Consider the following 18,528-nt stretch of genomic DNA (forward strand, 5'->3'; position numbering starts at 1 on the left):
TGTTTTTATTATTATTTTTTAACTGTCATCTCCAGCTTTTAATATGCTGTGCTTATTTTTCATAACTTGAACTCATTTTGTCTTAGATTCTTCAAAGCTGTTCCTCTATTCATTGTTTTAGTCCTCTTCCCCTGCTCTCTTTCATTCCTATGCTAATCTGCTCTCCCCTCCCCTTTAGCTTCTTTGTGCATTTGATTTTATTTATAAGGTTAGGAAAATTTTATTTTGGTATTTTGGAGTGTTTAAGAGTCTTTCATTAGAAGCACAGATTAAGTTTAAGAACTCTTATATTTTTAATCCTAAAGACTTTCATTTTATGTTTTAATTATGATTCTAATTTGAAATTTAATCTTCAGTTTAAAGTTAGCAGCATTAAAATATATTTTATTATATAGCAAATACATAAAAAGTAAAATTGTTGATTAATAATATGTAAGCATGCGTATATTAAATATTTAATATAATTAATAAGCATATTTATATTTATATAAAATGTGTAAATTCATGACTAAGACTATAAGACTATAGATAATGCTAATTTTGTTTTCCTCCAGGAGGACCAGGATGGGAGTCAAGGTCTGGGCAAGAGAAAGAGGGTCAAACTAAGCAGTAACACCAAAGGTATTTATATTTTTGTTTTTTCCTTGCAAAAATCTCCTAAAAATGCTTTATCACTAAGAACACTGGTTGGCTAGCCATATTGACATCAAAGCCATTTGAAGGGAGCGTTACGTTATTAGATTTGTCTAATGATGGAGAAAATGCTGTTAGGGAATGTAGGGGACCTCAAAAGCAAGTAAGACCCTTACTGTTGAGATTTTGTTTATTGTTTTCTTCATAAAATGTGCAATATTATATTTGAGCCAGAAAAAAAGATTTTTCATTGAATCTTGACTCGGATCCAGCATTTTTGGTGTAAAGTTTTAATTTACTTTACATCTGTTTATAATTAGGGTATGCAATTTCTAGAGTGAAAAAGGACAAGCAAGGGGGAGATAGTGTGTGTGTGAGAGAAAATAGGGAAAGTCAAAGAGAATGAGAGTGAGAATGAATGAGGATGAATGACACTTTGCACACATTAAGGGCTTAGTAAGGACTCAATACATATTTACTCAAAGAAGGAAGGAGATATGCCTGTAGTGAGGGAATAGATTAGTAATAATAATGAGTAACATTTATTGGACTTTTTGTATATGCAAGATACAGTGCTAAGCACGTCACATGCATTGTTTTATTTAATTCTCAAAGTAACCATATGAAGGAGGTTTTATTATGACTATTTTATGAATGGGGAAATGGAGGCATGTTAGACATAACAGCTGAGAGATAGATCTTTGATTCAAATCCCAGAGTTTAAATGCTTTATCATTGTATATTCTTGACCCTCCCTTAAAGTGTTTCTAGAGTACTTGTTGTTAGTTGGCAGCCTGTGCTCTGGATTTTTGCCATGGCTTTCTAGATCATAACATAGTCTATTTTCTGGGTTAGTATGGTCTCTTAGAGAGTCTTCAGAGGTTAAAATATTATTTTAATGAAAAGATTCTTACTTCTGGTGCTGTGTCTTGTGGAATGTTTAGGACTGCGTGAAAGGTGGAGCAAGCAGGCAGTTTCAACTGAGTGTCATTTTGTAAGCCTGTTCCCAGTTAGTTATGCTGCTGCATTTAAATGTGGGCTGCTAGCAAAGGTCATGAAATTTTGTTTGGTGTCCAGGATGCACACATGCAGCATGTTTCCAGACTTCTTCATGGCCCAGCCGAGTACCTGGGTTGCCTGAAAGAAATCAGAAATCCGTATGGCTACCTGGCCCTTGAACTTACCAGAGTTGTCTATGTGTTTATCTGAGTCCTTGAGACACACCTGAGTTGCAGCAGATTGTTAGGCATATACTTGAGTTTAAGCTTCAGGGTTGTCCAAAAAATACATATTATGGTGTAAGAGGTCGTTCTTTCCTCTCACCCTGGTCAAACTCTGAAGATGCTTTTTTTATGCAGACTTTACCTTGAAGTTTATTTCTTTCACACCTGAATTTTTTTTACATATGAGATTGGATCATTTGTCTTCTCTACCTTCCTCTATGGGTAAGAAGTACTACAGAGATTTAAGACTTGGTCAGTTACCATTTTTGATTAAGTATGTACATGGAAATTCTGTTGCTTTTGAAAATATGTGAAGTCCAGAGAACGGTTTGGTTTTTGTAAGAATTTGATTAAATGGTTTAAAAGTGAGTTGAAAATATGTAACGACAGGCAAGAGGAGAGGCATGGTGCTAACACACTGTCAAAACCTAAATTTTAAGAATGAAGGAGCTGAGACCCAGAGGGCCTCGTTTAGATAGTCAAGTTTTTTGAGCTCATGAGTTGCATAGCCTGGACTTAGCTGACTGATTAAACTGATTAAACATTGTCATGCGTTTGTACCACATATTGATTCTTCAAAAATCTCTTTCACATTTGACTTAAGGGTGATTTAGGGCATTGCAAACGTTATGATAATTTAATCAAGATTTTTAAAGGTAGATAATCATATGTAACTAATGGAAGCATTTCTAACCATATTTCCATAACACATAAAACACGTAATACATGCTTTAAATATCTTGGGAGACTGATATAGTTTACTTTAAAAACAACAGTGAAGACATTGTGGGGGTTTTTCTTTTCTTTTCTTTTGGTCTGAAGATGGAAAAATTGGATTGTCCATAACTGCAGCTATTTTCATTTTAGTAGAAGCCACAGTTTTTCTGGTGCATTCAGGTTGTTTTATTTATTTGAAACAAAGTAGATATATCTTTTTCAGTGCTTGACATGTAATAATTATGGTAGCATCAGGCTTTTCTTTGGCTAATACAAACTTGCAGAGAGTTATAACTATGAAGTCTAAAATTAATACTACTAGTTTTGTTCAGCTTTGTAAGTACTTTCAGAAGCGCTTATCTGTGAGGGTTTTATTTTATTTTTTTGGTAGTATGTGAAATTTTTAATCATGTTAGTACCAAGTGAATTTTGAGAATTAAATTGGCTTCAGCAATGCGTGCTGTGGATTACATTCTGAGTTTTAATTATCATCTTTATATTCTTTCTACCTGATTCACTTGGTCCCTAATTTTATTGCTTTTTACTTTGAATCTGTCAGTGTGTGCCTTTAAAGATATTTTACCTCATTTTTTGCAGGACTGGTTTATTTCTGTTTTAAATCATTGCCGTATCCTGAGAATGATCTATTTCAGGAGGAAGAGATTTCTGTTTTATAAGTAGAAAATTCTGAGTTTTGGAAAAGAAAGAATTATTGTTTCCAGTAAATGGATGTATAGTGTAATCATGTTTGTATTTTCATTCCTACTACATATGGCTTATACTGAAGGCCCCATTGAAAGGGAGTTAGTTGGGGGATTAGCAGATACTTTTGCCTTTCTGTAGTTAAAATCATAGTGTCTCTAGATTAATGACAATATTATTCTGAAAATAGTGGATTATCAATTATTAATGGAAAATTGGGTTAAAGTTATATCTCAGAAGAACTTATTAGAGCGTATTTAACTTGTTAAACTCAATGTTTTACAAAAGAATCAAGAGAGTGATTAAATATTGAGTTGTTAATCTTTTAGACCCGTTACCTGAGGAGATGTGATATGAACAGATTACTTAATAATAAGGGAACTATGACACTGGAGTAGGGTTAATTGAAGAAACTATACAGGGTTACCCTGCAAGACAGCTTGAACTGTAATATACTTAGGGTTGTACCTGAGTATTTTGGTAGATGTGATAGTATTTTTTCAAATCTCTCATCTAACTCTAATCCCTGCTTAAGCATTGTCATGGAGCCAGTCCATTCATAGTTGACACATGCTGTATCCTCTTGACATCCTTATATACAGCTGATGATCCAGAGCAGTATCCCAAGATATTCTGCTCCAACAAAGATTAGTAGAATGTTCTGGTTCATTTTTAAGGGAAAAAATTAGGGAAAATGAGAGAAAGAGATAGCTGAAGTGTTAAAAATATTCAGTTCATCATATACCTGTTGAGACCTTTCTGTTGATTAAGCATGGCGAGGGGGCAGAGATAAGCTAGAGACAGCCTAGCCTTCAAAGAGTGGCACTTGGCGTTAGAAATAGGCTTTCCAGTAGATAATTTTATTCCCTCTTTGATTACCTTTTTCCTCTATGCATGAAAAGGTCATCTTGAGTCCAGTGCAAGTAAGCATATCTAATACTCTATACATTTCCTGGTATATTCCAATCAAAAAAAGTAAATGCTTCTGTGTGCTAGAGTAGGCAATGCATTAGTGATTATTTTCTCTAGTGAAGTCAGTATTTAATTTATGAAGAATAATTTTAAAGGAATAGATAAATTATTAAATGCTATAAAGATTTTTTTTCAAAACATTTAGATAACTTTGGAGTTTATGTTCTTAATAGTATGTTTTTAGTTTAAAATTATTACTATTTTAAATTAAGTGCTATGAATATTATTCCTGTAAGATAATTATTTTGAATCTTAGTAGAAATTTTAGATAAATGGCTTATGTTTAATGACAAGTAATTACTTACTTTTCTGGTAACTCCTTTATATTAAATTATAAGGATTAAGTGTTTTATTATGTATAGACTGTGGACATTATAGAAACCTAGCTTTATATTGTTAGCATTATCACTGAATTATTGAAAAGATACCCTTATTTGTTAAGTGCTTACAGGTGTTTGAGGTTGATGGGTTATTAATTATTGTAAGGTTTATATGAGATGAACAACTTAAATCATTAGGTGATAAATTTTATTTTTCTTATGTAGATCAATCTATAATGGATGTTTTGAAACATAAAAGTTTCTTAGAAGAGCTATTGTTTTGGACTATAAAGTATGAATTCCCCCAGAAGATGGTGACTTTCTTACTCAACATGCTTCCAGATCAAGAGTACAAGGTATCTACATTTTTTTCCTTCCTTTCTGGACTTCGCTGCTCTTTCTTTGCTTTTTCATTACTAAATCTTTTTGGTATATTTCTCAGCTTTGTTGTCAAAACAGAGCTTGCATAAAAAGCACAGTATTGAGCAGGATTCCTAAGGGTTGCCTTTCTGCATGAAACTTGGTCCAAAGGGATTGCTAGGGGACAAACAAAAATAACAACTGCACAAATAAGTATATAGTTACAAACTGTAGTTAAGTTCTCTGAAGGAGAGGTACAAGGTGCTATGAAAATGTTTAAGGGAGGGCAAATGAATTTCAATTGTGCGGTTAAGCCTGGAAAAAGTGTGGTGTTAGTACCTGCTGGCCATAACTATTAAAAAACACAACAGTTACTGACTCATAGGCACGTGTAGATAGGTGAGTCTCTGGTCTCAGAGGGTGTGGACCCATCTGTTACTACTGTGTGATTATGGCAGAGCCTAGTGTCTCAAAATACAGTAAGTTATGGTTCTTCTTCTGGTTTACGTAGTAAGGCCTCTTTAGGAGTGACACTTTAAAATGCCATTGTTTTGTGTCTTTATACCTGCTTGAGGAAAAAAACAGAGAAAAAGTACATGTGCATGTTACACAGTGAAGCATATTTAGTTAGAATAGTGGTCAGCTTTCAGATCAAATAGGAGAAGATACTTCTTTTGGAGTAATCACATTGACTGACTTATGGTTTAGTTATATAAACAATTCTGCAATGGTTTTCAGCTGAGATTTTAGATTTTGTTTAAAGTAGCACAGGACAAAGACCCTACTTTGACATTAGTAAATTGATGTATTTTTGAGCAAAGTGAAGATTTGTATTTTTAAACCATATTTGTAATTTTCTTAAAACTTTAATAATTTTAAATTCATGTTAAACATTTTTTTAACCAATAAAGTATTTTGCTAATTATCCAAAAAAGGGAAAATATAAGACTACCATCTTTGTTGAAATTATTTTTTCAATTACCTTGGACATCATCATAAGCTAATAATAGCTTTAAAATACTAATATAATATATTGGAAAATGTATTGTAAAACTCAAAGTTAAACTGTTTTATTCCTTCTTACTTAAAACATTTTACAGGTTGCTTTTACAAAAACTTTTGTTCAGCATTATGCTTTCATTATGAAAACACTGAAGAAAAGCCATGAATCAGACACAATGTCTAACAGAATTGTGCATATTAGTGTTCAGTTGTTCAGCAATGAGGAGCTAGCCAGACAGGTAACAGAAGAATGTCAGCTGCTGGATATTATGGTCACTGTGCTATTATACATGATGGAAAGTTGCCTTATTAAAAGTGAGCTACAAGGTAAACTCAGAATTATTTTCACTCTTTTTGTAAGTGTACTTTGTATAACTGGTCTTAAAACTCCTTTTATGCTTAAAAGTAGCTTTTAAAAATATAAAATAATACATGTCTGATAAAGAAAATTTTTGAAAATTTTCAGTAAAATTTTCTACAGTTTTGTATTCATAGATAAATGTTATTAACATTTTGGGATGTTTCTTTTCTGTCTTTTTCTGTGTTATAAGTATATTTATAGATACAAGTACACATTTTAAAATATGCTATCATAGTGTACATGTCAAGAACATATTTTTTAATGATTGCAGGTAGTAATATCACATGACTTTGCCATAATTTATTTAACCATTTTCTTATTAGATATGTTTCTATTTTTTAATCATGAATTTGTTACTGGCAGCCTTAGACATTTTATATGTGTATACTTATATAACTTAAAAGTTGGAATAAATCTTGCCTTTTATATGTTCCTTTAGTGTAATCTTTAATTTTCTTCCTTTATGCGTACTATATGGTTGATACTCCTCAAATTGCCATAACATTTCTAGGAATTCCTCCCATTCTTATTTCTTTGTGGTCTTTCATCTTGACTTTACCTCCCTAAAATAATTTATATTATTTGAATATTTGCTACGTACTAGGCACTGTTAATACTGTTTATGTGTTGTCTCGGTTAAGCTTTTGAACAGCTATCTAGATTAGCATTATTATTATTTCTGCTTTAAAGATGAGTAAATTTAGGATTAGAGAAATTAAGTCATTTGCCATAGATAATATAGCTAGTAGATGACAGAGCCAAGAAGGACTTTATATCTCCTGAGGTCAGAATCTTTGTTCTTAGCCACAACACAGCCAGGCCAACATTAATAGGACTGTGTCTTCACTTGTTGGCACCTGGGGCTAAACATTAACAACAAACAATATCTCAAATTAAATCTTAGGACCTTTCCAGTCTCTGTGGATGGGAGATCTTGTACTTGAGACTTGCTTTCTACTGTTGCCTCCTTTTGCATATCAGCTCTTATTTGCTTTTTATAATGATAGTCTGCCTATTCTCAGATACGATACCGTAGTCTGAAAATTTATATAGTGCTCAGTGCAGGGCATGATGCCTTGTATATAACAATAGCTTGCTAATAATTATGATAGCTACATCTTTTGAGCACTCAATATATATACCATGCTTTTTTTTGGTAGTACTTTATATGTATTATCTAATTTAACCATCCCAGTAATTCTTTGGAGTAGATACTGTTTTTTCCATTTTATAGATGAGGCAGTGGCTAAGGAGTTGAGACGTCAATGATCTATATGGTTTTATAGCTGTAAGTGGTAAGGCTGGGTGTCCGCAAAATCCATATTCTTGCCCACTGTGTAACTCTGCCTTCCCATTGTAGGTATCGTGGGAGAATAATACATTAGTTATGTTAAATGATATACCTCTTTACTTTTTTAAAGGAAAATTTAAAAGCTGCTTTGTGTTATAGTTTTTCTGTCTTTGTGTAGGATGACCTTTTCTTTTTTAGAGATTTAGCTACACATATTGCTCTTTCTTTTTTCTTTTTTGAAATAGTATTCTTCACCATTCAATTGTATCAATGATGTTCTTATACATAGAATTACATAATTAGAAAAGGATTTTTCACAAAAGTTGTATTTTTAATTTATAAACTGGAAAACTTAAAAAGAATTAGAAGCATTTACTCTTTTGAAAAGAGTCTGGAGTCTATTTTCTTGACCAAGTGGTTTAGCTGTGCTTGTTATATATGGTTTGCATTTCAAGGAATAATGTTTGGGAAGAAGATGTATATGAGTCTGCCTCCCATTTTCTTCTATAGCCAGCTTTCCTGAGAGAGTTTTATATTTGTTTTATCTTCCAGTCACTCATTAACCCACTTCAATCTAGCATCAGCTTCCATCATTCTATTTCTGTCTCCAAAATTGCCATGACTCCAGCGGCCACATGTCCTTTTTCAGGACAGCTCCAAGTTATGCTTGTTATTTTGACATAGTTTTTAAAACAGTCTTTTTTACTCTCAAGAGTATCCCAGTTTACATGATAAATTATATGGGAACCCTTTCTGTGAGTACATGATAAGAAAGCCAGTGGCAACACTTTGGACCTTATCTTGCTTTACTTTCATTAGCATTTCACACTGTTGATTCTCTATTCATTTTGTGGCCTGAGATAGTTTTCTACTGTTCCGTCAGTATTGGTGTTTCTTGGCACTTGGTCGTGGTGTCTCTGTGTTTCTCACTTTTCCCATACTTTCTTAAATCATATTACATGGACTTAATTGCTTTCTACATATACTTCCTTCTAATGCAGTATTAGTTTGTCCTGGGAGTTCTTATACAAACTGAATTTTCCAGAAGCTAAATAGCTGTAAGTAGCATTGCTGAAACCTTGAAATACAAATACATTTTTTCTAGTAGTAAATTACATTATTTCTAAGCCAAGTCTAACACTATCTTTAGCTGCTATGTTTTTTTCCCTCCTCTTTCAAAAGTAGTATAACATTTCATGATACATGTTTACTGGTTTTCTGAAAGCACCATATGCTTTCCCTGTTTTTACATGAAGAGTATTGGAATGAGCTTTAAATATATTGAACTAGCCACAGATATTACACAGGAGCTCTATGCTTTCTTTTTATTTTTTCAGTACCCTTTATCTAACCTTTGTATACATTGTCATTAGATAATATTTGAAAATTTTGTCTATACTGTTAGTAAACGTAGTAGCTAATACAGTAGGAATTCACACGGCCATGGCAACAGCTGAAGATTAAAAGGAAAAAGCCTCTGATTGTACATAATCCCTTCCTTACACTTTTATTTTGTTGTACTCATTTCTGCACCATACTACTTGTGATTCCAAATGTAACGCATAACTTTTTATATCCCTGAAATTTTAGAATTTGTCTTAAGAAACTGTCTCTCTAAAATGAAAACTGTGTGTTGCATAACTATAGGAATGTCTGTAGTTGCTGGTAATGCCTGATCTTCTGTCTTGTGTATCAAATTGTTTATTGAACTATATCCTTTGGCTGTCTATAAGCACTTCAGACACACAAATGTCCACACCAAAAACTGATTCTTTTGCTTCTTTTCTGTTATTGCATGTGTGCGTGTGTGTGTAAATGTATGAATGTATTAGTGCTCAAGTGGGTGTTTTGGTACCACCCTAGCCATCTACAGAGCTGCCCAATCTAAAAACCTGGAGGTCATTTTTGACTTCTTACTCCTTGTAGACATAGTGAACACGACCAAGTCTGTCATTTAAATCTTTCTAAACATCTTAGAATAGCCAGTTCTCTTCATCTCTGCATCTTCATGCCAGCACCATAATTCAAGCCATTGCCATCTCTAGGCCTATCTAGTACTAGTCATCACCACCCTCCTTTAGTCATTCCCCATACTCCACATGTAGTCATGTCCTCTCTCTTAAAACCCCCTCTGGGGCTTGCCATTCTCTTCACATGAATTGCAAACTCCAGAAGCTGATTTATAAGGCCCTCTAGACTCATTTGTGTCACCTATCCTCTGTATTCTTTGTCCCAGTGACTCCACCTAGAATACCACTTCCTCCCCTATATGTAGTTTATTTGGCTAGTCCTAATTCCTGCTTCATTCTACATCTCAGTACAACATCACTTCCTCAGGAAACTCTCTTCCTAGATTGTAGCCCAGCTTTATTTGTTCTTATAACTTCCTGTACTTTTTCTGTTACAGCCCTTACCATACTTTGTCTTCTTAGATATTAATCTCAGTGGAGAGAGGGACTGTGTAAATCTTGATTTTTTTTTTTACCACTTTATTCTTAGAGCTTACTACAATACCTGACCCTCAGTAGGAGCTCGATAAATATTGATGAGTGAATATCATTTAACACTGAATCACTGCTCTCTGTCTATAGTTGGAAAAGTACCAGTTGGTTAAAAATAGAAGTTCTAATTCTAATCATTTTATTTCTTTAAAGATTCCAAGATGTTTTTCACAAGAACAGTAGTTTTTAAAGCAGTGTCAGGAAAATAGTGATTTTGATTAATTATATTCTGCTTATTCATCCTCTGATTTCAATTAAATAGAACAGTGCTTCTAAATGTTTAAAAAGTTTTTAAATATCCCAGCATACCTAAGTACTGTCTCATCAATAGCAGTGGTTCACCAACTTGGAATGGCCGTAGTTGTCTGAAAGGGCTTTTCTGAATCTCAGGTGTGGGTAATTTGTAAAAGGTCCCTCACCACCACTCCCTCATTCAGTTACACCTTCTCTCATCCTATTGCGAAGCACTGAAAGCAAGCATGCTTAACTTTGTGGGTCCTGTTCTTATATATTGTTAAATTTAAGAGTTAGGTAAAGTAATTTGATGGACTGAAACCTAAATTTAATTTATGGAAAATAAGTGCAGTAGAAGCCCTCTTTGCTCATGAGTTTAACAACGAGGTGGTTACTTGAAAAAGTTGGTTAAAGTGAGAAATTATTAAAAAACGATACATAGGTATCTTAAACAGTGCATTTTAACTTAAAACACAGGAATGCATGTTTATTCTCCAATCTTTTAATTTTGGGCAAAGCATTTTTCAAGGTATGGTTTTCTTTACTGGGGTTCTCACTCGTGCTTCTTATATATGCTACATCTGTAAAGTACCATCTGTGATTTCCAGTTTCAGTTTCTTTAAAGTAGAATAAGAACATAAAAGATTTTTGTGACACAATCTGAGTGTAAAATCCTTCTGTACTTTTAATGATTTTTCTCCTCTTAAGATTTTCTTACGCACTTATATTGTCTCTCAAAAGCTTTTGATCCAGTTTTTGCAGTACCTCTATTTGTGCATTCATATTTTATAAGTTTAGATACTTTTAATTTAAATTTTATAATTATAATAAAAAGAACAATAAGTGCAAACAGAAACATAAACAGACTCTTATGTACTAAGGAATAGGCTACTAGCTTTGAGCGTTCTGTATACTATGGATATTAGTGTGTTTTACAGTGGGAATGGAGGGCTTGTTTGTCCAGTGAGTCAGTTAAGCTGAAATAGGTCAAGAGAGCTAATGCATATATACTATAACTTCTGATAGTAAAGATTTTGTGCAAGCCTAATTTTCCCTGTCCCCTCCTTCCAACAGTGTACTTAAACTTTGAGAACTTTTTTAAGGCTAAAGAAGTTTATGTGTGTTTTTGTTCTTTCATTTTTGAAATACTATAGTTGCTAAAAAATTGTTTTCGACCTGTTCTTTGAATAGAAGAAAGCAATTAAATATATGTTGTTTAAGTCATACAGATATGATTGAAAAGATGGAATGAGATTAATCTAGGGGTAAAAACATTTTATTGATTGGAACAGAAAATATTGCATTGTCATGAAAGTCAAGAAAATGTTTTATAAATACATAGCTAAATGTTATGAAATATGTTAGACATGTGGTAAATTATTATAATGATAAACTAAGTGTTACATTAAAATTTCATGTAATTCCCTTAAGTTATGTGTCTTTCCCAATTTACAGATGAGGAGATTGATTCAGAGCTATGTAATATACCTAAAACCATATAGACCTTAAATGGCAGGCTGGGGTTTGAATTTTGGTGTCTCTTATTCTAAAATGTATAATCTATATAACTGGTAAAACTTTTTTTTAAACTAATTTTTTTTGGGTGTGTATGTCTGTTCTAGATGAAGAAAATAGTTTACATGTGGTAGTGAATTGTGGAGAAGCATTACTGAAGAATAACACTTATTGGCCTCTTGTCAGTGATTTTATTAATATCCTTTCTCATCAAAGTGTGGCTAAGAGATTTTTGGAGGACCATGGTTTGTTAGTGACATGGATGAACTTTGTATCTTTCTTTCAAGGTATGAATTTCAATTTAAAAAATTTTTTTTTTTTTTTTTAGTTTACAAAATGCCTAATGTTAAACTATCAAACACTACAGGATAATTGCACATCAGTCAGTTACATGTGAAATGTCTCATTTTAATTAATTGGTATTTTTAAGAATTTTAATAAAAGATCATAAAAACGTATCAGTTATGAAAAATGTCAAAATATTACACAGGAAACAGGAGTGTAATTTTTAAAAGTATTTTAAAGCATTAATCCAGAAATTTCTAATCTGTTCTCTAAGAAAGAGTCATAACACTTTCATAAAAATTTCAGCTAGCATCAATTAAAATACTTTTGACTTTTTAATTTAATATATTCAATTATGTTTTATAAGAAAGAGACAATTCATTAAGTGTTTCTAAGAAAATCTAGTTTGTAAAGAATTCGAAAAAGACGATTATTTTATTTTTAATAATCTATTAATTTCTATGTATATTATATCATTTATGCCAGTTGTGTGCATTAAAATGTGTTTGGTACTAGGCAGTATTTTATTTGATTTTCAGTACAGGTATTCGCTTCCATTTGGCAAAGTTTATATCTGTTTTAATTTTTGCAAGGTATGAACTTAAACAAGCGAGAACTAAATGAGCATGTGGAATTTGAATCTCAGACCTACTATGCTGCCTTTGCTGCTGAACTTGAGGCCTGTGCACAGCCAATGTGGGGGCTCTTATCACATTGTAAAGTTAGGGTATGTTGAAAATATTTTTATAAATTTCTGTATTTACCTTTAAAATAATTATTTAAGAAAAAGATTTGTGAAAACATTGATTTGTTTAATTGTGTGTAATAATGTGCAGTGTTTAATTCTGAATTCACTTTGTGAAAGTTGACCTGAGCCAGTAATTATTATTCTTAGGCAGGTTAGAATTTATTTACATTATTAGATTTTTCCACCCTTCCCTTATTATTAATAGTCTTTGGAGCTGTGTGAGTCTCCACATTCATCTTTATTGTTTTATTTTACCCATTATCAGTTAGTTGCCTAATGCTTCTTGCCTTCAGGGAGTGAGGATAGTCCTCAATAAAGTTAAGATTCCAAGCACAAAATCAGTATATATGCCATAAAACTTCCAGTTGTTTGTAAAAAGAATCTAAGAGTAGCACGGCAATAATATAAATTCTCGTAGTTAAGAAATACTTGCTTATAATTGTATGCATCTATGTTTTTCTATACAAATATTTATTTCACTATTGCATTTTAAAGTATTGGTTTGTGGGTCTCCAGAATCCTTGGACAGTCTAGAAAAATGAAAACTCCTGACCCTATTAAACTAAGGACTTGACTAAGATTTTGCTATATGGATTCCATGAAGTCCAGCCTGGTAGCCTATACCAGCAGTAAGCATGGTGGATAAGATTTTATAGTGGTCTTGGCTCTGCCTCTTTCTGCTTAGGTGACTTGGTCAACTCATTTAAAAATATTTGAACTTCTCAGTTTTTTTCCTTATCTTTTTAAAAACTAAAGGAAACAAAATGGAAATGGGACAGCAAAGCCTGCTCTTCCTCACAGGTTGTTATGAGGCTCTCTTACACATACTCTTAAATGTATGTGCTCCTCTAAGCGGATTTGTATGTTCTCTAACGACTTCAGCTTTTTCTAAATGTAGATGACTCACAACTTTGTTATAGTCTAAGTAGTATCAAATTTCGAACAACTCTGGTTATTCACTTAGATCTCCTTAAAGTACATGGATTTTCTCAGGTTCCTAACTAACTTTTTAAAAACATTTGTCCATACTGTGTGCTTTATGTCATTTTATGTATAGTGTCTTTTATTTTATTTTTGGGGGGGATGGTCATTAGGTCTCTTTATTTATTTATTATTAGTTTTGTTTTATTTTTTAAATGCAGGTACTGGGGATTGAACCCAGGACCTCCTGCATGCTAAGCATGTGTTCTACCACTTGGGCTATACCCTCCCCTTCCTAGTGTTTTAAATGATGCAGTTATCCAATATAGAAACCTTTACCCCTTGCTGTACCAGTTGTGTTCAAGCTATAATCAGATACTACGAATTCTCTCTTCCATTCCAGAAATGTCTCTCTACTACTTCTTTCCTCTGTCTTAATTTATCTTTTAAAAAATCTGGGTTGTTAAGGTTTCTTAACTGATTTTCTTGCCTCTAGATTCTCCCTATTCTAAACTGGCCTAATACTTAAGTTAATTGTAAGGTCTGTACGTATCTCTTCTTTGCTTAAAATCATTCAAGTTCTCATCTGTCTACAGGATAATGTCCATATATCCTATAGAGGCATTTAAGACCTTCCACAGTTTGCCTTAAATTTGTCTCTTGTAATTTACCTATCTCAGTGGCTTCATTGGATTGATTACCATTCCTCAACATGCAGTTCCTTTTGTGGTTCCAGTGCTTTTGTTCAAGTTAGTTCCTTTTTTGACATATGCTTTCATTCTCTGTGCTTAGTCCAGGCTTCTCTTACATGAGAGTCATCTGGGAAGCTTGAAAAATACATGTGCTTAAGTCTTACTGTCAGAGATTTTGATTTGTTTGATGTGCAGTCGGACCTTGGCAGTGATTCTAACTGGAGTGATGAACCATTAGTATTAGCTCTTCAAAAATTGTACTCATAAAACTCAGCTGATATTTAATCTACTCATTTTAAGTTCTTTCAGATTTATGATTCCAGTCTCTGTTTTTATAGTACCTCATTTAATTTCCATTGTAGCATTTGTCAAAAAACTGTCTGTTATATAATATAAGGCTCATTTGCTCTTTCATTCAAAAAAGTTCTGTTGAATGCTGTTCTATGCCAGACACTATCTAGATGCTTGGGTTTTGGGTGTTGAACCAAATAGATAACAGTTATTGCTCTCATGGAGCAGTCTAATAGGGGAGATAGACATGAAGTGAGTAAGCACATAGATTTATTTTGTAAACTTTTGTAAGCATTCTACAGGAAAATATCAGATTGTTATGAGTAATGAGTGTGGGGAATGATTAGATTTGTGGATCAGGGAAGGCCTTTCTGAAGAAGGAGCAGGAAGGAGCCAGCTGTGTGAAGAATTAAAAAGGAGGTTAGTGGTGGTAGTAGGGGAGATATATGGAATAGCCTACCTACAGTAGGAAAGTGATTTGTCCTTTTAAGGAGTTTATGCTGCTGCCACAGAGTGGAACAAGATGCAATTGGAGAGTTAAGCAGGGGTTGGATTATTAATGTAGGTTCTTATAGATCATGTTAAGGAGCTTTGGATTTTATTTTAAGGAGAATCCAGTGAATATTAAGTAGGGGTTTAATGTGATCAGATTTATATTTAAAAGGTCATTTTGTTTGCTAGGAAGATGGGATTGAATGGAGCTTGGGGAGCATCAAGACTAGAAACAAATAGACAAATTAAGGTGCTATGATAATAGTCTAGGAAATTCAGGTTTGAAATTCAAGATGTATTAAAGGTATATTTTGGGTATTAAAGATATATTTTGAAGGTAGAATCAGTAAGCGTGGTGATGGATTGTATGTTATTGATGAGTGAAAGAGACTTTTGGGTAACTATTTTATAGAATCGTGGTAATTTTACAGAAGTGAGAAAGATATAAAAGCAGGTTTAGAGAGATCAAAGTTAGTTTCAGATACATTAAGTTTGAGATGCCTGTGAAACATCCAAGTGGAAATTAGTGAGTGAATATAAGAGTTGGATGTATGAATTTCATGCTCAAAAGAGAAGTCTAGACTAGGGTTGTAAATTTTAGACGCTTGGGAATATAAATGATATTTATCTCCAGGGGATGGGATGGGATCAAGTAGGGAGAGAAGAGAAATGGGCCTTGAAGAAAAAACTAACATTTAGACATCAGAGAGGGAGAAGAGAAAGACCAGAAGAATGCAGCATCATATAAGCCAACAGAAGATGGCAATTTAGGAAGGAGGATTGATATGGTGTTGATATGGAAAGAACAGTATTTTAGGAGGATTATTCTGACAACTGTGTTCAGGATGAATTTGAATTTCAAGGCTGGAACTATGTTTATCTCTGTGATAATGAGAAATCATTGTTTCCAGAAAGTAGTTTATTTTTCAGTTTTGAAGGTCAGGATTACAATGTGTTATAGTTCCCTTAATCTAAGAAGTGAAGACAGAGAGAAAACAAGTTCATATTGTTCTGGTAGTATCTGAGAGAGTAGTTTCTCAGCCTAAAGGAGCATCTAGTTCCTAGATAAGATGTTCTGGTGAGAGCCTGCACTATGCCAGACATTGTTCTTTACACCATATTCCTTACATTATGTTCTTATCTAATCCTCACAGCATCTCTTATATAGTAGATAGTAGTATCCCTTTCTTTCAGAGGTTAAATAACTTGCCGAAGTTTGCACAGCTGCAAGTGGAAGCTGAGTTTGAAAATAAATCCATCTGATTTCAGAACCAGTGCTCTTTACCACTCTGCTACAATTATCTCTTAAGCAAGAATGTCTAGAGCTTTTTAGCAGCAGTGTTGTCAGGTTTTAGAAATTTAAACTGGAAGAAGGACTATTATTTTAAGTGGAAAAAAAAGCTATTTCTTTATGTTTGTGCTCTTTAATTATAAAATATAAAACTAAAGGATGAGCAATTTAAAAAAGGAAACTTCACCTGATAGCATACTTTCTTTGTATGATTGCCCTGTATGTTATTTGGTTCTTGAAAATGTTAAAAGGTAGTTAAACAAATAATACTAGATTAATAACAGGTAGCTTGGGTAAAGGGATGCCGTATTCTAGAATCTTAACTAATTTTTGCTTTCTGAACATAATAGGCACACTGTAAAATCTCCATCTAGTGGCAACTTTAGGTTACTGGAACTTGACAGAAGTTGATTCTGGCTATGACCCTTTGGAACACTTAGCTAGTTCTTGTGAGATGAAGTGCTAGACTGTGACACAGAATGTTTTATGTACATTATTTCATTTGCTTCTTGATAGCAGTTCTAGGAGGTAGGTAGTAGTATGCCCATTTTAACATATGGAGAAACGGAGACTCATAAAATTTAAGTAGTTCACTCAAGGTCATAAAACTAGTAAGTAGTCAGCATGCATACTGAATTTTTGGGGATGGGTGTGATGGTGATGGGGAGGTGGGAGAGAGATGATCTGAACATGATTATTAAATTGCTGTCTTGAGAAATGGAATTAGCTAGTCACCTTTTTGAATACTCTTGATACCTACTTTCCAAATTGTTCTACAGAAGGGTTTATCAGTTTACACTTGTTCAAAGAGGATACAATGGTATCCCTTTACTCAGACTTTTGACTAAATAGTAGAACATTTGGTTTTAAATGTTTATTTATCCATGAATTATCTGCCAGTTTAGTTTGTTATGATACATTATTTAAGGTTACTTTTAAGTGCCATTCCTTTTTTTTCAGTAAGATATAGGGAACAGAATTTGTAAAGTAATGTTTTTAAAAAGATAAATCTCATAAAGGATAGATTTAAACAGGATGAGACTGTTGACAGGGACTCTAGATAAGCGATATTTGGTCTGAATAGTATCAGAAATAAGAGGAAATGGAAGTGAACCTCCATGATAATGTTGAGGAAGAATTAACAGGACATGGAAATTGAGCTGGGTGAAGGAGAAATCAGTCTCTGAAGGAAAGAGTTGATACTATCTACTTTATAAAAGATGCTATGAGGATTGGATATAAATGTGAGTCTTAGAGCTTTTTTTTAAAGGTCCAGAATAAGTTATATATGTAGCTAATGAGTTCAACCTATTTGATTTTGATGGCACCTGTGCTTTTATTCTGCATTGATGCCCCAAAATATCTTTAAAAAAACTTTTTAAAGTTGAGATAAAATTAACAAAACATAAAATTCACCATTTTAATTAGTTTAAACTATACAATTCAGTAGTTGATAGTGTATTCACAAAGCCATCCCACTAATTCCAGAACATTTATTACCCCTCAAAGAAAACTCATACCTCTCAATTTCAATCTCCTCTCATCCCCTGGAAACCACTAACCTCCCTTCTGTCTTTATAAATTTACCTAATCTGGACATTTCATGTAAATGAAATAATATATGTGGCCTTTTGTTTCTGGCTTCTTTCATTTAGCATAATATTTTCATGGTTTGACTATGTTGTAATATGTATCTATACTTCAGTACTTTTTATGGCTGAATAGTATTCCACTGTGTAGATGTGCCACACTTATTTGTCCATTCATGGGTTGACTTCATTTTTTGGCTAGTATGGATAATGATACTCTGAATGTTTGCTTACAAGTTTTTGTGTGAATGTATGTTTTCAATTCTCTTGGGTATATAAGAGAAGAATTTCTTGGTCATATGGTAGCTCTATGTTTAACTTCAAAGTGGCTGCACCATTTTATATTTCCATCAGCAATGTATGAGAGTTTCAGTTTCTCTACATCCTT

The 18,528-nt window shown here is 33.1% G+C and overlaps 1 protein-coding gene across 6 annotated transcripts in view; it reads left to right on the forward strand.

Moving 5' to 3' along the window:
• Positions 1-18,528, forward strand: part of UBR3 (ubiquitin protein ligase E3 component n-recognin 3) — a 185,234-nt gene that overhangs the window by 42,308 nt on the left and 124,398 nt on the right. For all 6 annotated transcript variants that reach the window (XM_031451614.2, XM_031451613.2, XM_031451615.2 and 3 more), the window contains exons 6-10: positions 555-621; positions 4,793-4,923; positions 6,028-6,256; positions 11,939-12,118; positions 12,710-12,843. In XM_031451614.2, coding sequence (XP_031307474.1) covers positions 555-621; positions 4,793-4,923; positions 6,028-6,256; positions 11,939-12,118; positions 12,710-12,843 — 741 coding nt within the window. The remainder of the gene's footprint in view (positions 1-554; positions 622-4,792; positions 4,924-6,027; positions 6,257-11,938; positions 12,119-12,709; positions 12,844-18,528) is intronic.

This window comes from Camelus dromedarius, chromosome 4 (genome assembly GCF_036321535.1).
Source record: "Camelus dromedarius isolate mCamDro1 chromosome 4, mCamDro1.pat, whole genome shotgun sequence".
Taxonomy (NCBI): domain Eukaryota; kingdom Metazoa; phylum Chordata; class Mammalia; order Artiodactyla; family Camelidae; genus Camelus; species Camelus dromedarius.